This window comes from Phasianus colchicus, chromosome 3, assembly GCF_987193195.1.
Source record: "Phasianus colchicus chromosome 3, bPhaCol1.hap1.1, whole genome shotgun sequence".
NCBI classification, from domain to species: domain Eukaryota; kingdom Metazoa; phylum Chordata; class Aves; order Galliformes; family Phasianidae; genus Phasianus; species Phasianus colchicus.
In genome coordinates this window covers 23049610-23071915 of record NC_143438.1, presented here as the reverse complement: position 1 = coordinate 23071915, position 22306 = coordinate 23049610, and the positions used below count along the sequence as shown (strand labels likewise).

The 22306-nt window shown below is 43.2% G+C and overlaps 1 protein-coding gene across 1 annotated transcript in view; it reads right to left on the bottom strand.

Annotated features, from left to right (window-relative positions):
- The window catches only part of ANKH (ANKH inorganic pyrophosphate transport regulator), a 91454-nt gene extending 72989 nt beyond the window's left edge, over positions 1-18465 (bottom strand). The window contains exon 1 of the mRNA XM_031589226.2: positions 17891-18465. Coding sequence (XP_031445086.1) covers positions 17891-17986 — 96 coding nt within the window. The 5' untranslated portion in view covers positions 17987-18465. The remainder of the gene's footprint in view (positions 1-17890) is intronic.
- Between the last annotated feature and the right edge of the window lie 3841 nt (positions 18466-22306).

Sequence of the window (22306 nt, the reverse complement as noted above, 5' to 3'; positions counted from 1 at the left end):
AGTTCTTGGTCTATGGCAAAAAAGAACCTGGTGACAGCGCTAGTACAAGACAAAGGTATTTTTAAGGCAGTAATACAAAGACAGGTATTTCAACCATCAGTTTCTCTATTCTTACATCTCCCTTTTTTCTGAAATACTATTAATATGCAATAAGCACTTTGTAATGATTTCAACTCTATACTATTGGAAATAAATGAAGTTCAATCGTGTTATATGAAGAATTACAACTCCCTGGCTCTTACTACAGCACAAACTTCTGCAAGAAGATGAAGATGTTAAGAGTCAATGCCTTTGATTATGCAAGTGAAAATGTAAGGGGAACAGATGGCCTAATTCCCTGTAGGTGAAAAATAGTGGACCTTCATCCTAAATCCACACTGGTCTGGCTGGCTAACAGACTGCTGTTTGAAAACTTGCATTTGTTCCTCTCGCCTGATCTTTTCTTTTTTCTTGTCTGAGTAAAGAAAGATTTGCTTATTGGCATATCCTGAGCTCTTGAGTTTTATTCTGCTTTTTACATAATAAGTTCTTTGTCCTGAAAGAAAAGAAATGTGATGACTATAGCTTTTGTTCCAAGATCTGGGCTGAGTTTTGGGCCATTAAGGCTCTTTCCAATTGTAAGATGTCACTCCCTCAGGCTTTCTATGTAATGGGTGATAAAGGAGTTGGAAAGCAAATTTATTGCCTCTCTTTCTTAAAGGCCTTCTTTTTCATCCTTGACAGTGGTAACGAGACCTTTACAGCTGATGCTATTGGGTTTCTCCTGAGTGTCTTATTCTTCGGTGTCATTAAGAAGATAAGTTATCCTTTCTAAAATCTCCTCCTCCTGTTCACTTTCAAGGTCATGTTTTTGCATGGCTTCAATGTTAATGTGCAAGAAGTTCCCACCAAGCGTACGGAAACTCTACAGATTGTTCTGGATTAGCATTTATTTATCATGGATCTTGAGGTATTTTTTCTGGGGGTATCGGACATTACAGACAACCACAATTTTCCAGTGAGCCTGTAAGAACTGGAGCTGCTTTTATGTCATGTGATATTCCTCTTCATCCTTTTTCCCAGACCTCTGCTTCTCTGGAAGCTCATCATTGTGCACAATATTCATGTTCCTAGAGCAGATTATTTCTGATGATTCCATAGTTTCAGTGGCTGAAATATCTCTGCTCAGGCGGTATCAATTTCTATTTGCAGATGGTCTTTATTCTGCTTAGTTAACAATGATACAGCAAATTTCCAATTCCCTACCAACAGTGAATTAAAAAGATCGCAATCTTTAAAGACTGAAAAAAAACCCGAAAAACATTTTCTCCAAATTCTAAGGAGTTTTCTATCTACCAATGGCTTTTGGGAGCATTGTGCCTCTCTCAATGAGGGGCACATATTCAGGAAAATACCCAAACTGCACCGTTTTTCACATGCATGTAGTCTATGAAGAATGATCATTAGAGATGATGAGCACAGCCACACTGTAGAACGACTTAAACTTCACTGAGTCTAGGGTGTAAACAGTGCAGTAAGTAGACTTGCCACTCTATTTGTGGAAGAGTTGTTCCCAGTGGACCAGAATATGCACAACTGAGTGCACTGTAAGGATTCCAGCCTCATTCTGAGACATCCAGAGCTGGGGATGGTTGGAGACAAAGGCTACTACTTTGTAAAAACTGTTAAGTGCCAACACTAATTAATCCCAGTGTATTTTGGGGACAGGAATCCTCTCTTCGTTGTACACATCCAGTCCACTTGCACATAGGCCAGGGCCTACTGCCAGTCCTGCAATACAAACATTTCTTCACAATCATAAAAGCATGGGATTTGAAAAAAGTCCTTGAGAACAAGAGTGACAGAAGGATTCACATCCCTGCTTGTACCATGGAAGGCAGACTCAGACAAAACCGTTGCCTTGCCCTCTCCCAGGCTGTTCCTCTTTGGCAGTGTTGAACACGGAGCAGGGGCAGAGTGGCCAGCAGGCTGAAGCAGATACTATGCTCCTGATGCTCTGTCTGTTTGCTTCTCTTCACTGTAAGCAGAGTGCTCAGTCAGCACTCAAACACTCAGAAACACATGACACAGCTAAAAAAAAAAACAGAAACACCCTAACCAAACACAATTCCCTTTTACCTCAATCTTGATTCAACCAGATGAGGATGCTAAGCTTCTGAGACACAGAAGTAAGCCTCTAGTGTCTCATCATCTGCTCTTCTTACAAGACACCTTGTTCCATTCACATCATAAAATCATTTTAAAAGCTCATTTTTAATTAACTAGAGCAACATAACTAGAGCTTCTTGGTCACTGCATTTATGCAGACACCAGCATATTTAATACCCTTGTTTCTAAAATGTCACATTTCCGAAGTGAATATACTGCATCATATAGAGCTTGTGATAGATATTTTTCTTGTAATGGGTCATTACTGTAATTGCGGTTGCTTTGCTTTCAGAAGGACTAAAGCAGCGTAATTCAAATGGATGGAAATATACAGACTGTGATTTTCAAAGTGCCCTAAGGGAGTTAAGCAATTCTCTCTTAGTGTAGACTGCATGCTTTCCCCTTCAATGTTCTTTAGGCACTTCTGAATATTACTAAGAATATGCTATAGCAGCAATGTTTAAAAGGATTTTCAAACCAGAATACTTGCCTGCTATTTGGAATGCTGGGAGAACACATAAGCAAAGAGAAAATGGGAAGGTATTTCAAGTATTGAGATTATCCTAAACCAAGCTCAATAGCAATGACAAAGCAAACATTGAAGCTCAGCTTTGATTTATCATTAGCGTGCAAAATAGAAGAAATGAACAGATAAGCTACCCTGCGAGCAGTGATAAAAGGGCATTGCTAAACCCTCGCAAATTTTGTTTAACGTGTTATCTTTGAAAATCCTTCTTTATGAACTTGAATCTCCGTTGTCTTCCCTCATTATATTTTTCCTCATGTGATTGAGCAGCCTCCATCCTCAAGCTCATCTCTCTCCTGTCACCCCCCCACCCCCACGCTCGTTCTGCTGGAGCAGAAAATGAACAGAGCTTCATTTGTTCACCCGCGCCAGCACCAGCAGTAATGTCAGTGCAGCAGAAGCAGCAGCCCTGCCTCCACAGCTCTGGGTGAGGGGACATCTCGTGTTTCCGGGAACCAGGCATCCTAATTATCAGCTGTTTCTCCAGGGGAACAGCTAGTGGTTTTGTGTGGGTCTCTTGTAAGCACTGATTTCTTTTGGTAAAAAAAATAGGCATTAAAAAACAGTATTTTAGAACTGCTGCATATTCAGTTAGATTTTAAAAATATGCTTTAAGAAAAAAAAAGCCGTCAAAATTAAGGCTTAAACTGAACTGGCAGGTTCTCTTAGATAATGACTACAACAGCATAAGCTAAAGTCAGAGCATCTGATTTCTTGAAACTCCACTAAAGGATTCTCTTCTTTTAGATATATGGATCAAACATTGGAGATAGATACATATAAAATGATAGTGGTCTGTACCAAGTTCTTCTTCCTTCTTCCAAGAGCATAGGCTTCAGTTCTTTGCTGTGCTCCTGGGACACGTACAACAGAATGGCTTTCATTAACTCAGTCTTAAAACCATATAGTTCAGTTTGCCTGTCCCTGATCTGTCCAGAGCCCTCATTCTTTTGGTACCCTGAAACCTTCCTCATTTCCAGCATTAAAGTACAGCTTGCTCTTGTCTGTGGGTAGGCAAACACCTTACCTTACCTACCTCCAAAGAACAACCTTATTCATGCTCTGATCATCTTCACTGGGATACAGTAATCAAATTCTTTCACCTTCTCCTTCCCAGATAAGATAATAAGAAATGGAGAAACTAATTGTTGGAGGGTTTTATTTTGCTGGGTTTTTTTGTTTCCTAATTTTTTGAACAAGCTTCAATTGGCCTGTTTTAAGCATGTCTAGCCAGAACTGTGCGAAGAACCCCAGATGAAATCTCAGTTGAGTCATATATTAATATATATTTTTTTATCTCTGCTGGGAGGCAGACCACCAGATAAACCCACCAAGCTTTCCAATTTTCTCCCCTTTATGTCATCGTTGTGTATTTCATATACTTCTTTCTTTTTCCAGAGAACTGAAGCCCTTTGCAGTGATATTTCAAACAGTTTGCAGTGCCTCAGTAGAGAAACACCCATTCATTTTCATTAGGAGATGAACCTACTTTGGTAAACATAGAAATCTACAATCTGAACTCTTGGGAGTGCTAGGCAAGCCAAAAAATCTATCCCCTGAAGCTGTTATTTCAGTAACTTTTTTATTCCGAGTATTTACTTTTTGTTGAATGTTTTCGTTCTTTCCTGCATGCTAGTCAGCTTGTTGCTTCTTTACTGTTCCCAGCTCTTCTGCTTTACTTTTTCTTCACTATAAAATGAGAAATGTCATCAGTTTCTGTGAAGTGGAGAGATTTTCACAGTCTTAAGATCAATCTTGGCTCAGGACAAGTTTAATTTAGAACAGGTAATGGGTCTGACTCACACCATGCTGTTCATGTCATTCATCTCCGATTTGGAACAAGCTTACTAATTTACTTATGACCTGAAAATGTCTGAAATCAAATTATATATAGCATTTTAAAAATATTTATATTGTTAAGAATGGTTATAAACATCGCCAAATTCCCTCAAGATGAAACTTTGTTGTGCAAGTTTACAATGGATACATCTCTTTCTGAAACCTACCCTGAACGCCTACTTCACAACATCTGGGATGCTTCACACAATATATTCATGACATTTACAAATGACTGTGTTCGACATGCTTCTCCCAGGCTTCCAAAAAGAACTGCTTTTAAAAGAATACACCAATGAGCAGAATGATTCTGTGATCCAAAGGAGGCTTTGGTGAGATTAGATTCCCTCAGCACTTCAACATCTTTATCTCTGACCTTGCAGGTAAGAAAACATCATCGGTCAGCTACAGCTGGATGAGCAGTCATGTAAGGAATGCAGGCAATGATATTCTCGTCTGTGATCCAGAAATTGGCTTTAAGACTTAGTGAGAGAATAATCACTTTGACCTTTGTGTGCAACATCTTAAAAAGCAGTGAAGAGAGCAGGCACTCACCATGTGTCATCAGATGCTAGCGTGCAGGGAGAAAAATTTCACTGTTCCCCCTACACAGCATTGTGCTGAGCAGGAATCTAAAACAAGCAACTGGGGTGAGGACAAGAGGGAGCCACAGGTCACTGGCAGTGGCAGAGCAGTCCCAGCCACACTGCCAGCACTGCAACATGCCAGCTAGGAGAGAAAGCCTCTGAACAACACTGACCCAGGGCTTGCTCAGGCACAGTGGGATGGGAAGGAGAAATAAAGTTAGCCAGACAGCAGATTTCCTGGCACCTCAACTGCATGTTTGCAGGAGTAAGAAGAGGCAAGCATGGAATGTTTGCTACATAAAGTCCTGTAGCTTTGCAAAGCATACATTCTTAATTGAAGCCTTGCTGCCTCATATGAGATAAATACCAATGCACATGCTTAGCTTGGGCCTAAAATCAAAGCACACAAGTATCAAAAAGATGTCAAGTTAAGCATTCCTCTTCTGGAGCTGGGCCGTCTTTATGAGGGGCTTAGCAATGGGAACCTCGCTGTCGTTACCGTGGTGGCAGTTTGCCTGCAAATGCTAAGAGAACATACTCTGAGGGAAGCCCTTGGAAAAGGCACAGCAAAGGAAAATTAGATTTATGAGACGACAACAAGTTAGCAGGTCCCTGAAGATTACAGACAGCTCTGGAGACTAGAGCGTTAGTCAATGACGCTACGGAAAGAAGTGGTGGCTGAGGAGCTCAGGAGCTGTCCAGTGTTGGAGCCAGCGAGGCACAGGACCTGACAGTGGGCTCAGCTGAAGCCAGACAATGTGACACACAGCCACTTTTACATAAACATATGTAAGCACGTACAGAGGCCAAAATGTGTAGTAGAAGCTTAAACTGATGATGGTAGGTCCTCTTGGGTTCAACTTGTCAGGCTGCAGATGGCCGCTTGTGCTTCACTGGTGCGACACCATGCAGTGGAAGAGAAAAAAAAGGATTGAGTTATATGCAGGGCTCCTTATTTTTATATCCTGTTTCTCTTTCTCAATAGGATGCAGTCTTGCTTTCACAAAGGAATATGAAGCAAAGGGACAGACACAGTAGACTTGAGGCTTATCTAGTCAAAACAGAAAGACGTGTATTTGATGCTAAATGTCATGAGACAGAGGCACTACTCCTTACAGAGAGCAAATGAGAGATGCTAAAGCTTGGAGCTGTCTTTGAAACCAACTCCTAGAAGTTGCACTAATAACCTCTTGCAAAATGGCTACTAATCTCTCTTTCTTCGTAATCATTCCAAGCTGCTTGTGTATCACTCCCCCTACCCTGTGTCAACAGCAAAGTGTTTAGAGTCCCTAATGCTATGAGCCTGTTAAGACTAAAAAAACCTTAAAACACTCTTTATTCTTCCAGCTGTAGACATGCATAGGCAATTTACTTACTTCTTGCCATACAGCTCATACTCAAGAGTTCTCAAGAGGTAAGGCAAACCCTTCTAGATATCAGTATTGATATATAATGGTTTCTTTTCGGGTGCAGCTACTATAATTATCTGCACTTGAAAAAAGATCAGCGATAGTAGTGAGTCATGATTTTCTTTCCATATATTTCTACAGTTCGAGGCAGACTATCCTTTATCACCAGTTGGACTTGTATTGCTTAACATTCTCCTCTGTAGTGGTCATAGAGAAGCCAACTGCCTTCATGTTAATCTAAGTTTATACTGGCTTTGTCTGCTTTAGACTTAGAGCGGAATGAGGGAGGAAAAATGTCTGTTACTCAGCAAGATATCAGTCATGAAAGTATGGCCACACAGCCACATGGTATGTAAATATCTTAGTTTTTCTTTTGAGGTGAAAAGATCTTGTGACATGAGACAGGCATTAGTTGCACACTTCTGGGATGTGCTGGTACTGCTAAAGCAAAAGTTGTCAGGCTTTTTCCTTTCCTGCAGATTCCTCCTTAATCTAGACCTTTCTTTAACCACTTGCCCCATTTCCACCTTTAAATCAGTAGATACATTCTATACAGAGGAATTCACATTTGCAGATTACCACAAGCCTGAGTGAACCCTCACAAATACGCAGCTTAACATACTTTCTCTTCACTAACTCCAGAGGCAAGGATTGTGCCTTTGCTAGCTAAGATGTCTTTGGCAATACAACTGCTCATAAGAAGGCTGGAGATTGCAGGTGACAAAAAAGGGACACTGTGAATTGGAGAAACTAGCCCACAGCTGCACAGGTCATTTCTGGACAGTAATTCAAAGTTCACCAATAGGTTGATCCTAGAATAAGAAAGTGTCAAGCAGGCTACCTGCTCTGTTTTCTCATCAATTTATTGAAGAGAGAAATGTTGGCCTCTGAACAGTATCAGCAGCAAAAAAAAAAAAAAAAAAAAAAAAACAACAACACTGCTTATTACAAATCCAGAAGGCATTGCTGAAGAAAGCTCTTGCAAAGATGATTACAATGCTGGAGTATGTCCTAAGCAGTAGACCGTTGACTGTATCTCAGAAAGCTCATATAAGAACAAGCCGGTGAATGCTGAAAGGTCGTCATGCTTTCATGCTTTGAAATAAAAAGCTCTGAAGCAAAATGTCTGCCCACAAGTATATAAAGAACAGTGGTGCAGGAGTGCTTCAAGGTTATATTTCAAGAAGATGAGAATCATGTAGAAAATCAATTATTCAAAAATGAAGCCACATTTGCACATGCAATCACAACTGCAGCCATGTAACCAGAGGTGTCTCAAAGTACAGGAGGCAGTCATGCACACATGAAAATACCTAGATAGTTCCACATGCAGCTTTTGTCCTTTCTGTAAGCACCTTGCCTCACATGCAATGTAGTGAGTAATCAGCACAGTAGTTAGGACCACTTAGTGAACTATTGTTCTATAAATGTATTCTCTTTTCATGCTCACAAATAAGACTCTAAGTACATGTTTATATGCATTTATCTTTTGTATTAGAGAAGCAATTGAGAAATGTATTTACCTGGAGCAAACAGAATCTTTTTAAGATCTGCGGATCTTAAAAATGTTTTATGGTTTAAACTTCCTTTCTCCTCTAAAACAAATGCTTCAGACTGTGAAACCGTCACGACTTGACATAAACATGGGCAAGCTGATCACGCTGCCATAGTAGACTTGTGGCTACATCTTATCACTCATTTTGTACTATTGAAAAGCAGAGTAAAATGGCCAGAAACATCTCTGTGACTAAAAAACTGAAGTTATTTTAATGGGCTTCAAAAAAAGTATGAGCAAGAGATGGTAAAATTAAAGTTTGATAGAGAAGATGATCTATACATTGAGAAGGGAAGATTTATTCCCCACCAACTGTGGGGCAGCCTACAGACAGTGCACAGGTGCTAGTGAATAAGGGAAACCAACTGTCCTCCCAAGCACACCCCATGTTTAGCACGTTCTTCCTGCTATCATTGACAGCAGGTTTGAACTCCTCTCCTTAAGCAGCCTCTTGGTCAATAGATTGCAGTTAACTCAAGTGTTCCAAGTCATTTCCAGAATGCTAGAGTGGGTGAGGAAGTGGGGTGGTTTGATGGAGTAAATTACGAAAACTAATAACAGGGCAAGGGCCAAATGACTGTTTGAGACAATCATGGTGTGATCCCTCAAGGAAGGCAAGAGTTTGAAGGGGATGAAAACAAGGAGAGATGTGCTTACCCACACTTCCCTTCCAGAGGCTGAGACTGGAACAAGGGCTCTGAGGCCTGCCTTCCCTCTGCTGCCAGCAAATTAACTGGGAAATCCATGTGCACAGGACCTATTATGATGCCCCTCCCTGCCCAAGTCAGAGACTGGTAGCTACCTGTGAGCAGATATGATGCCCATGTAACTAAATTGCTTCAGTATCCAAGAGACAACAAGGCAAAGCAAATGAACCACAGTAGTGAACTGAAAAGACTACCGTATTTCAAAGTACAAGGCTGGAAAGGACATGCACTTTATGTCATCACAGTAACCAAAACATCCCTTGTGTCTGCTGAATGTCTTCTCAACACAGCTATCTCTGTAAGTCCTTTAAAACACTCTGCAAACCTCCACTGTAAAATGAGAGGTAAGATCTCTCTTATTTCCACACTGAGGAAATTCCAACATTCAATTTCCTTCATACTGGAAGGCTCCTTGGATCCTGAGAACTTCAAATTGTTTGCATTTTTTCCCCAGCTCTGCCCCCAAGACTCCAGAGTTGCATACCGCTTGCTCAGGTAGCAAAGAATAAGCTGTTCCATTGCACATTTCTAAAATGAACATGACAGGGACCTCACAGTCAATACTTAATTAAGTACATAACTGTTTTCCTAGCAAGTCATCTCTGTTCATTGAACTTGGGAATTGTTGTGTTAAAAAACAGAATAATATCATGTAAGAAAACCGTATCATAATCACAAAAGTGACTGAAATTAATATCAGAAATTCCAAACGTCTGAGTCGTACGAGATACAAGGAAGAGGCCATGTTAACTGTTCTTAACTACACTGCCCTTCTAGATTGCACTGATCATTTCTGAGAAGTTCATAGACTCCCAGTTGCTTGACTCTCTCACCAGAAGACGTAGTCTTCAGGTTTGATTTATCATGTGCAGTACGTTACATCGATCACAATATTATTTGCTTTCAGCAATTCACTGAATTTGAGCCTATGTAAAATGTCACCAACATCTAATGCCATATAAAGCCTAGCACTCTTCATGCCAACATATTTTAGAACTAAATAATGTATGAGCTGGAACAACCACTGCATTTTACTTGAAAAATTATCTGGAAACGTTTTTGGTCTAAATTATGTTTAATTGCTTCAATCTCTTCTACTGCTCTGGGACACAATCTCCTCTGCAGCACTGACCTAGCTAACACTGTTACTTCTCCTCCATAATCACACTGCAGTTCATAGAACTGCAGACAGCTATCAAGTTCCTTTTTTTTTTTTTTTTTGTCCAAGCTATAAATGTTTCATTTCTATAATATTTCTCCTTATGTAACTGACATTTTATTCCTTGTTAACAGAACTGAAAATGTGAAGTGTCTTCCTGCCCTGTAATACGGTAATATTGTTAACTACCTATTTTCTCTTCAAATGTGCTAAACACTTTTTAATTGGTGACAGAGGGAATGGTAATGCTGGACTTGTGCAAGCCTGTCTTTCATCTGCAGAACTACAGTTCCAGATCAAAGGCTCCTAACTTCTTGGAGCATGCTGGTATGGCACAGCACTGAAAATCAGGCAGGGAGCTGCCTGAGGCCTGCCTCAGTTCAGCTCACCTTATTCACCATGGCTAGAGAAGCAGCATACAGGTTATAAAATTAAGACACTGTCCCCTGATTTACAGCAGAATGAAAGAAGGGCGAACACAGTGAGACTACTACTACTATGCAGATAGGGAAAATAATCTAATAAAATACAAACATAAATCCTATATTTTCAAGGAAGTAAATGTCAAATACTGTCACTAAAAACAACAGTGGATGCAGTGAAATTTTGCCCCTTGTGCCTACATACTCTACTTATCTGACTTTATTCAGGAAAAAAAAAATGATCGTAATTACGGTGTTGTACGCATTTGACATATGGCCCACAAAACTGCACTAAAAAAACTACGTACAAGACATCAGAGGCAAGTAACTAAGAAAAATGTAAACACTAATACTCCATCCAACTTGTATGGATGTTCTTTCTGCATCTCCCTGGAAGATTTTCAGAGCAGTAAAATTGAAAAAGGTTGGAAACAACGGCCATAGCAATCCAATCGCAAAGCAAAAGAGCTCTCTAGATCGAGTCATTTGAAATTAAGTTGTGTGTTACAGTTTATTCTTGCCAGTTCCAACAATGTAGTCAAAACACTTCCCACACTAAAAGCTGGACTCTTGTCGAGCCACCAACAAGAAATGGTGCCATATCAGCAAAGCAAACTGGGCATGCCATCACCCTTTCTCCAGCAGTAATATTCCTGCCAAACAAGAAACAGTGAGTTACTCACATAATATTGGAGAAAATAATTAAATATGATTTCATTCCATTCTAACACTATGTTTTATTTTTAGCAAACTGTTGTTTACTCTCCAGCATTTTTCCTTTGTCTTTCCCAGTATGCTCTTGAAATGGGTATGGAAATCAACTGCGTTCACAAATAGCAATGCTGTACTTCAGCATTCCTTGAAACCAAAGGCTCGTTTACACCTTGAATTAATTTGTAGTTAACATTTTATGCAGGCACTTTTATTTTACTGTATATCAGAAAGGAACTAATCAAGAAAAACTGCACATGCAAACAAATTCTAATGTAGGGTAACAAGGCTCTGTGCAAAACCTTCCACAGGAGTGATACCACAGAGCAAACAGAAGGTGGAGAACTGCATAGCTTTGCTGTTTCGGAAGCAGAAGTTCATGGGTCATTGAGGTCTCTTGTTCTTATGGCCATTCTTCTTAATTCTCAAGCTAATGGTTATTGGAAGAGGCAGCAGCTTATACCATAGGTACAGGAACATGTCAGTAGAAAATAAAGCAAGCAGAAGAAAGTAAAATCTGATAGTGTACTTGCATATTAATATCGCTGCTTCCCCCTCCCCAGTATCCACAGCATTTTGTGTACCAAAAGGATAAGTTAGATTAATTCACTGAAATCTAAGGTCATCACAAATTTTCCTTTTCTCTGTTGCACAAATGTATGTTCTGACATGCCATTTAAACTGGAATTGAGCTTAGCAGTAATACATGTTATTTAAGAACATCACAGATTTCTGAAAGTAGCTACAAAGCAAAATCTGTTTGGAATTGCTCAGTTTTATGCACGGAGGCTTCTGCATGAGTTGGCAGCTATATTTACATTTTCTATTTATACAGCAACTTACATCCATGTTTTACAAACATGAAGGAATAAACTTTGTAACTGCCTTGTGAAACACATCTCTATTTTGGAACTGACAAGACTCACACAAAGAAAGGGATAAATGCCTTGTCTAGGATCAAGTCAATTAATAGTTAGAATCTACACTTTCAGAGCTGGAGCCTAGCATCTGTGCCTTCTTTGCATATAGAAGCAGTCACTTATCTTCAAATAGTCATAAGATTGGTCATGTCATTCAAGGTTTTGTACACCAAGTTATCCACGTAGCAGCAAAGTGAGCAAAGATTAAAAACAAATGAGTTCAGATCAAATCAAATGCAAACAGAAATGCTTTTGAGAAAAAAATGAACAAAAGACCTGAAACTATTTGAATGGCCAGTTCGACTCAGAAAAAGAAGTTTTGCTTTTTCTTCTATGACGCAGAGTATGGTGGTCCAAAACCCTTTCAAAACTCAAGTTTTGAAACAATGCTTTAAAATTAGACTTGGGGTATATATTTCCTTACTGATGTTGTTTTCATCTACTGGACTTCACTGAAGGAAGGGGAAGACTTCAAGTGCCCTGTCCCCTAACATGCAGCTGGAGTACTTGGCCCCAACATGATCCTTTCCCAGTGAGGGACCGAGATAAGTCCAGAAAGAACCCTCTGTCCAAGCGGGATCACTAGGGCAATGTGGTAAATACCCCTGCTCTCCCAGCACACCACTTAATCTTCTGCTAGGGAGAATAGCACAGATCAAGAAGTTTTCTAACAACCTACTGGGCAAATGCTGACTAGGGGGGGAGGGAGGGGAACACTGAGGGTGGAAAGCAGGAAGCTGACCAATTTTGTGAAGGAAGGAGAGGGCTGCATGAAAAAAATAGATGAAAAAAATGATGAAGCATGCTACAGATCCTACATCTAGTTTAGATATTCTACAGCACAGCAGCAAAGAGCACTGCAAGGAATTGGCTCCTCATTCTGAGGATCGTTCTGACAATTTCTAGTAATGTCCAAACAGATCCGCAACTCTTCATTACCTGTTTATTTTGTATCATACATGCTACCAAATGAAAATACGGATCAGTTCAGCTGCTGAGATAATGCATCTATGTTACAGTTAAGAACAATAATGCACTGCTGAGATTTGGCTTTCGTCTGCTAGAGCTTTATTAAATCCTTGACTTCTCCCTGGATCGCACTGTGTGCCGCTTGCTGTGAAACTCTAGCAAATGCTCTGTATGACTGGTGTGTCTGACATCTAATGCCCACTGCAACTAACCACGTAACCACGTAGCCACGTAAACATAATTAATCACTCACGTATTCTCAAGAACTATCCACAGGGTCTGCAGAACATTTAGCACTGCCCTGAAACCTCCAAGTGCTTGGCAGACAACTGTTTAGCAGCCAGGGCTGTAGGACTCAAGCTGGCATAGAAGACGCACTTTGCCTAGAAACAGAAAGTCTCTGGAGCATGAGTGTTCAGATCAACAACCTGCAAATCACAACTTTGTGCAGGTTTAGTTTCTGATTCTATACGATGCCTTCAGAAAAGACTTAATTTACTAATTTAATTTAAAATTTCACGTAGTTCACATTAGTTAAAAACAAATTGAGTATTTCCATCATACTCATACTTTGCTAGTGGTAATAGCATACAGTCAGCATCCACACTAATTACAAGACCTTGCTGGGTTCCTTGTTTGTGTGATACTAAAGTCCTGCAAGATTTCAGTGAGTCACTGGCCTCTGGCAGCAGCAGTAGCAGGAATACTTTGCACTTGCACCGCACCTTTCATCTTAGAGCACTCCTGAAACACACATTCTCCTCATGGTCCTGTGACACAGAGGCAGGCATCGGAATACACTTCAAAGTCAGATGAACTGTGGCACAATGAGGTCACAAAACCTGGCCCAAATCCCTCCCAATACTTGTTCTGAAAGTCCAGACAATAACACTTACCCCAAAAATGAGCTTCATAAAGTATTAATCAAAATGTTTAACCCCCTACCAGTTTGCAAATGGCACGGACAGAAGACAAGCTCACTAATTCTTTTTGATACATTATTCATGACTTGTTCAGCTTTTCTGGCAACTTCTTTTTTTTTTTTTTTAAGGAAAAACAAAGAGAAATGCATTTAAATACAACAAAAAAAAGGTTTGTTTTTTTGAACAATTATTAGAAAAAAAAATATATTAGAATCCAAAATCTGTATCACCTCCTTTATAGTTCACCTGCCTGATCCCAGCTACTGAACTGTGCTCTATTCTCTGCAGGACACAAACTCTCCTGTGATTTCAGGAGAAATTGGCAGTTGGACTCTGCTTGCCTGGGTTCAATTTCCAAGTAGCTGCATGCCACTGAACACTATGTCTGCATGCCTAATACTAGTGTTTGTAAATAAAATTACCCAGCCAACATCGGTTGAAATTAAAGATTCAGGGCCCAGCTGCATTGTAGTGTGGAAGGACAAAGCACCCCTGTTCCAGTAGATAACTAGAACAAATAAGGGACTACTGCAGATAGGACACTGAGGGTCCAGATACTGCAAAGTATTGCCATCTGCCTGATCTCCCATGAGCAGCAGACAGTCACCAGCTGTACTTGCAAACTGTATTTCATCCTGCTGAAGGCTAACAGTGCACTTCTGAGGAAGCCATTTAAATAAACTGCACCTCACTCAACCCCTTGGTAATAGCTCTAATACAATACATAAACTACAAATTAGCCCATCACGGCATACGTGAGCAACTCTGAAAGTGCGTTACAAAGAAAACTGATGAGGAAAGTAACAGATTTCTGAATGCATGGGGTTACAGCAGTGCTGTTTGCTGGGTGAGTTGTTTGAGGCTGTGCTCCACTCCCCTGCATGGGAGCAGTTGATCTATTTCTTTCCGAGCAACTACACTTAACAACATTTTCCACAGAAGTCAGGAATTTTAGTGCAAATCCTGATCTAAAGTACCCAGTAATAGTGAATCCGGGGATAAGGTTCTAAGAGTGAAACGCTCTTGCCGGCAGAACGAAGGGGCTAACCTTTCTTCTGCTGGTGTCAAGCTCTTTGGATAAATGCTCTGTCCTGTGCATTTGTGGGCGTACGTAAGGATAAGTAAATAAACACATACCTGCACATGCATGCATACACACAAACACAATGTTTCTGCAGAAAAGGGAAAATGAAGTAAAATATTTGGGATTATTTTCCTGAAGGCCTTTCTCTCAGAATAAATTTTCCTAAAAGATATGTGAATAAATCGTAAGAGAAATGGGTTGCAGAAGGTAATGGAAATGGATCAGAAATGGTTTACTTCACCAGTCTGCTGGCAATTTATCCTGTCATACATCAGGATTACTTTTTTTAGTACAAAAAGATATCAGGTATTTGTCTAAGAAGGTTTCACGAGGTGAACAGACGAGGTCAGATGACCGAACTGGAATAGCTCAGTAATACAGCCTTGGCATGAAGTGCTGGTGGATGAGGGTTCCAGGGTCACCAGGAGACTCCTCTCTGGCTACAGTGGTGCTGAGCAATCTGCAGGAGATGAGCCTGCCAGCTTTCATGAGCACTGCTCCAGCATTTTTTACTTCCTACCAACTAAATAAAATTGTCAAAGAAATGGTATAGGACAAGGATGGCAGTCACAAAATATGTTCTGCAAGTACTCTGTATCCCTTAGAGTTGCAAGAAATCCAGAGACAGCAACATTAACAACTATCTGGCAGCTTCCTACTGATGTTGGCTGTTGAACAAAACTAATCGACACCTAGAAAAGTCTCTCCAACAAAAAAAGGCTGACTTTGTTTTGCACTCTTCAGTCCCAGGCTAATATTGTTAGGTTTTGTTACAAAGGCTGTGCTTTGAATACTTCTTCCAAATGTCTTCCTGCTTGAGAAAGCAATGTATGAATACAACATATCAAAAAGGTTTCTGACTTAAGGTATTTTTAAACACTTTTTCCTCCCTGCTCACGCAACGTGCATTCTCTGTCTCATTTCTGCAGTCATCTCTTACTTCTGATCTCTAGTTCTCCTGTTTCTTTTACAGTACTGTCCAGAGGGGTTCACTTTACTTCATGATAATTTGACTGCCATTATCATTCCTAGAAATCTTTTTTATCTGAAGCGTACATTCACTGAGGGACGTACCGGAGCCCTTTCAGAGCTATCAGTTGGCACATCCATTCTTTTATGTGGCTTCCTTTCATGCCTGTTATTATGACTATTACAGTTTTGGAGAGCAGAAAGGTGACTGGCTCAGAAAGCCAATGTATTTTCAGCTACACAAGTCCTAATGTCCTATGGGTGTTAAAAATAATGCACGTAATACAAGTAAAACTTCAAGTATGTATGCAATTACTGTCCTTTTGACAGTAAGAGGATTTCTTCTGACCTGGAGTGACTTTGTCCCTGTCTCAGTTTCCTGATTTCCATGTAGGTAAGCTCCCGCTGGGCTGGTACAAAATATCTCTTTCCAGCTCCCACTACTGATCACAGGTTTTCTTCAGCAGTCTCGCTACTTGCTAGATTTTTCCCTCTTTAATTAAACACCTACCCAGTCACCCATCTCAAAAACAAGTACCCTAACACCCGCAGAGGGCCAGTCTCAACCTATGCCATGGCTATCAAACAAAATCCACTTTCTGAGATGTCTTTTGCACGCTGTTGTAAAAGATAGATAAGATAGATAAGTCCCATCCATATATTAACATCTCTGCTGTGTAATTCATTCCAGATCAGGCAGAAGAACCCTCACTTATACAATTGCAGTCTTTTGTTTGCTATTTTTTCATATTCTAGTCCAGAGCATACCGAAGATGGGATGTTTCTAACAGGCTGATGTGGGTTTTGAATGAAGCTGACCTTGTATGAATTAACTGAATACACGCACCTGTCACATGGCATTTGCTGAACGAACTATTTTCAATTTAACTTCTGTTGTATGCTATTTATGTGGCATAGTTATTAGCATTTAAGTCACCATTTCCCTTGTTGTTTCTCTTTTTTTCCCTAAGCATGATTTACAAAAGACTGATACAGTAGGAATGTACTCAGTTATTAGACAAGGATGGAACTGCAATTTTTTCACATCACGGCTTATTTAAATTTAAAGGACTAGGAAGCAAAATGAGATTAAGATAAGCATGATAAACACATGATAACTGTTTTTTCCTACTGTAATACGTGTCCTTTGGTATTCCTCTTCATAAACAGGTGAAAGTATGCATCAGTTTTCTGGTATCTTTGCTTATGGAGTATGGGAGCAGGTGCCTACTCTGGTTAGAAACCAAGAGCTTCTGAGCAAAACTGAGTGATCTGGAGCAAGGAGAAAAGCTGTATAGGATGCAGTACTTATTGTGGCTGCCCAGTTTAACATCACGAGTGTACAGTGTCCTAATAAAAAGGTGGTGTGAGCCCCTGTACCACAGCCGGACACATGGCTGGGGCCTTACATGTCATAAGCACCGAACAGAGAGACCACAGATGCAGCATGATGCTGTGACAGACGAGCATCCTTAATGAAGAGCATAAGAGCAGAGGGTGTCAAGTAGGAAAGGTAGTAAGCCGGGATCAGGACAGCCCGGGATTGCCCACGGGTATCTGAGCAGGGCTGAGGTGCACGCACGCTAGCAGTCTCAAGCGGGGCCGCGGCCAGCCGAAGCGCAGCAGCACGGTGTCACCGGCCCGCAGCCCCGCGGCCACCCCCGGGCCGGCCGCCGCACGCCCTCCCTTCGGGACGGCCCCGCAGGGGGACCGCGCCGCTGCGGCAGCGCCGGGCGGGGACGGGGGAAAGAAGCGCAGAACCCCTCGAATGCATTATGTAATGTCACGTTATATAATCCCGAAATGCAGGGGGAATTAAAAAGTCCTTCCCCGTCAGCCTGAGGTCGGGGCAGCCCCGGTGCTGCCGGGCTGGCGGCAGAGCACGGCGGGGCCCGGCCCGGCTGCGCTTTGCGTCGCGTCCCTTCCCGCCGCGGCCCTGGGGGATGGCGGGCGGCGGCGCCTTACCTGCTCCCCGAAGTCGATGGCGATGTTGGTGATGCCCAGAGGGACCAGGAAGCGGATGAGGGGCCAGTAGTTAGTGAGCGCTGGAAATTTCACCATAGTCCCAGCTGCGCGGTGGCCCCAAGCACATCTGCCGCCGCGGGAGACCGCGAGGGAGGACGCCGGGACGAAGGATGAAAGGGCAGAGGAGGAGGAGGGCGCTGCGTGTCCGCGTGCGGGAGGACGGGAGCGGCGAGGTGGACGCGGACCCCCGGCCGCCGGGGCCGTCGCTCGCTGCTCGGCGCGGCGCGGCCCTGCCGGGTGCTGGCTGACGGCGGGCGCTGTGCTGCCGCCTCAGCAGGAGACCCGGGAGATCAAGTCCATCACCGCTGCCCTCCTCCCACACAACAATGATCCGCCGCCGCCGCCGCCGCCGCTGCCGCCGCCGGAAAAAAAAAGAGGAGGGACGCGGCCGCCAGCCTCTTCTGCGGGCAGCGCTGCCATCCTCGGGGCGCGGGGGCAAGGGGAAGGGCGCGGAGCGGGCCCCCCCTCGCCCCGCCTGACGCTCGCCGGCGGCAGGGCGACGGCCGCGGCGCCGCGGAGGAAAACACCGCCCTGCCCTCCCCTCCCCGCCGCCGCCGCCGCCGCCGCCGCCGCGGGGCCGGCGCAGGCCGCGGGCCCGCGGTACGGGGCCGAACGCCGCCGGGGGCCCGGGCCGGGGCGGCGGGGCGAGGCGGGCGGCCGTGCGGTGGGGCCCGGCCGCTCGGCGCCGCTCTCCGCGCCGGGCGCCCGAAACACGTGGGTTTGACACACGCACCGCACACGGTCTGCCTGGCGGCGGCGGAGGGGGAAAGAGCGGCACCGAGCGGCTCCTCCTGCCGCCGGAGCGCCGGCGCGGTTCCCCCGGCCGGGCGGGCTGCCTCAGCCGGGGCTTCTGGCCCCGGCACCTGTCAGCCGGCAGGGCGGGGAGGGGGCCCGCGGGCGCTGTGCCCGCTGTACGCCGGCCCGGGGCCATCTTGAGGCGGTGGGCGTCGGCGTGGCGGCTGGCACGCCATGGGTCGGGTGCGGGCCGGTTTCCGTTGTCTTTCAGTTCTCGCAAGCAGAAGGCCCCAGCGACAGCACCGCAGCACTGTGTGAGAGCCTGGCTGCGCTCGGCGTTTGCTTAGTCCTCTGGCTTAGAGTGCCGGGCAGCCCCAGCTCCCTGCAGGGCCTGCTGCACAGTCTCACGATGCCTTGTGTTGCCCTCATGCAACTGGGTGCAAACGGAGCTGTGCAAAAGCAGCTGCTGGCTGCTTCGTGCCCTGTGAAGAGGTGGAATCAGAATCATTAAGGTTGGAAAAGACCTCTAAGACCATCTATTCCAACCATTAACCGGTCACCACCATGCCTGCTCAACCATGTCTACCCATGCCACATCTCCGCCATTTCTTGAACACTTCCAGAATTGATGATTCCACCACCTCCCTAGGTAGCCTATTCTAGCAACTCGTCACTCTTTCTGAGAATAAATTTTTCCTTATACCCAACCTGAACCTCCCCTGGTGCAACTTGAGGCCATTTCTTCTTATTCCATTGCTGTTACCTGGGAGAAGAGGCTGACCCCCACCTCACCACAACCTTTCAGGGCGTTGTAGAGAACAATAAAGTCTTCCCTGATTCTCCTCTAGACTGAACAATCCAAGTTCCTTCATCTGCTCCTGATAAGAACTGTGCTTCAGATCCTCCACCGGTTTCATTGCCCTTCACTGGCTGTGCCAGGGCCTTGATGTCTTTCTTGTAGTGAGGGGCCCAAAACTGAACACAGTACTCGAGTACTTCTTTGCCACCTGCACACACTGCTGGCTGATGTTCACCTGGCTGTTAGCTAACATCCCCAGATCCTTTTACTCTGTGGTACTCATGCATCAAGAGAAAAGCTGAGTGGGATCTGTAGCTATCCCTCAATCAAGGAGATGTCTAGTCCATGGCTTTTCATCTGATATAAAAGTGCATTATCTCCCTTATTTGTATAAAGGAAGAATGTTTGCCAGTATCCTCTGTTCATGTTTTTCAAAGTCTGCCTGAGTTCTGGACAAAAGGAATGTGTTTGAGGCCCAGCCCTGATCCTTGTAGACTGAGAGCACACATGGCTTTCCAACCCACAGCACTGAAAAACTGAGAGGCTCTTTCAGTTCAGCGGATAAGAGGAAAGACACAAAGCCCTTCTAAGAATTTTACGGAAGTTTCTCAACATTTTAAAACTCACGGGGGATTTTGCGGTCTCATTACAATTGAGTTTTCTGGTAGCATTTCGCTCAGTTATGTCACCTTTCACATCTCAAGAAGTCAATGGTCAAAAAGAGGGGCTGGCAAAGAGTTCAGGAAGGCCAAGGTCATGCGATGACTGATGTCTGTGTCTGATCCTCAGAGGAGCAAAGCACAGCAGAGGAGTGGTGGGCAGATGTCCTAGCCAAAGGCTTGTGTGAAGCATTCACATTAGAAAGATCCCTTCTGTGTGTTTTGGAGAGTCACTGGGAGCTCAGAAGATCTGAACAGGCAGATGTGAGGCCATGGGGTGGAGTGACAGCTGACATGGCAAAGCCAGCCTGCTGCTAGAGGTTTTGTCCCTCCCATGGCTGGAGCTGTCCCACCTCATAGCCTTCATGCCAGCACAGGGCATGGCCTTCCTTGTGGCACACAGGATTCAACTCAGAATGCTTATGTGAGGATGCAAACATGCCTGTAGATCAATTAACATGCCACAGGCATGGTGTCATAGGAATGAGGCCATGTAGCAGTGTGAAGCAGGAGAGGACATTAAACAGAGATTGTGTATGTATTTTTGTACTAACAGCAACATTATCTTCGATAAGAAGGTCCCCTTCTTTGTCCTGTGGTGAGTGTACGGCATGCTCCTGAAGCATAAATGAGAGTAAATCATTAAAGCATAAATCATGTTCAGTGCCCCAGCGTGACCTGTGGCTGCACTCATGTGAATGTTTTGTGATTATTTTTCAAGGTTGTGGTGAAAAGTACAAACTCGTTTGTTTTCCAAAGAAAGTAAACTGTAAGCTCTGCTCTAGGTAGGTACCTATCTAACCACCTCCAGTTCTTGCTGGACATCATGAGGCTTTGAATCAGCGGCTGGTCCATAGGACCATTTTGAACCAAAGCCATGATGGGGAACATTAAGACCAAGCAACTTGACTGAAGTTAGGCTGAAGTAGAAACTCCAAGGTAGAGGTAAGGGTTCTAGTGCTAGCTGCCTTTCTTCACTTGCTCATGTCAGCTGAACTGAACTGCCTGCGAGGTTAGACACAGCCTGTGCCTTTGCTTATGTGCCAGGCTGCAGATGACCCATGTAGTAGGGCCCTTTCTTTGAAGGAAGTCTCATGGCTTTTGAAGACAAGATTAGATGTATCTCAAAGCGTTAAATCAATATTTGATTCCCTCTCCTGAGATTGCATTTGGTTTTAGATAACTGTATCACCAGTAATGTATTTATTCCTGATAGAACTAGGTTTTACTGTGAGTGAGGTCATTCTGCATTGTCATAGGTCTGAGAAAAACTTAAAACTGAAACTGCGGAATAACATTGTTCAGAACTCTCTACTTTTACACATTTTTTAGTTAAAGTTACTGTTTTGTTTCAGTTCAGAGGGACTTTTTTTAGAGGAAAGAAACCTTTAGTGCTTTCCCTAAATCAGAAAAGAAGTGGCAGAGGAGCTTCCAGACTGCTTGTAAATGCACGATTTTAACTCGCCGTCTAGATGAGTTGATGTTTGAGAACTGCCTCTTCTCATGTCCAGCAAAAACAAACCACCACAAAATTAAAACTTCCTAAATCAAGACATTTCAGCATTGCACATGTGCTTCACGGTACTAATTATAAAGCATCCATAGTGATTAATTACTTTGTCACAAAATTATGCTCAGGCCTAGAAATTCTGAGACACCTGAGAAGTTTAATGGAGTGTGACTGAAGTAGGTCCATTTGGGAATTTATTATGTATTCATAAAGTAGTTAATACTTCTTAGCACCAGTAGATAGTGGATCAGATCCCTTAAATCTGCTATTAATTTCCATCTGATTAGGTCACTTGAGAGCTCTGCTTAACTTTTTATCTTCCTACTGCCTAAAGAAATAGAATAGTTTCACTTTAAGAATGGTTTCCATTTAGCTCATAACCTGTACTGAGGTGTCCTGGGAAAATGTTCACAAAACTGATTCTCTCTGAGTTCTATATATTAAAAGTATTAAACGTTTTTAATAAATAGTTGGGCTATTTTTTAGGTTTGTCTGTCTGTCTTCTCATTCATCTCTTCTGTTTATGGAATGAATGTGGTTCTTGTGTGCTTCTTTTCCAGTCCAGATCATATTTACGGTCATAAAACTTAGTCCCTCGGATTCATTACAGAAACAAAATTGTATTTGGAACCTAAGAACAAGAACAGTTTCTT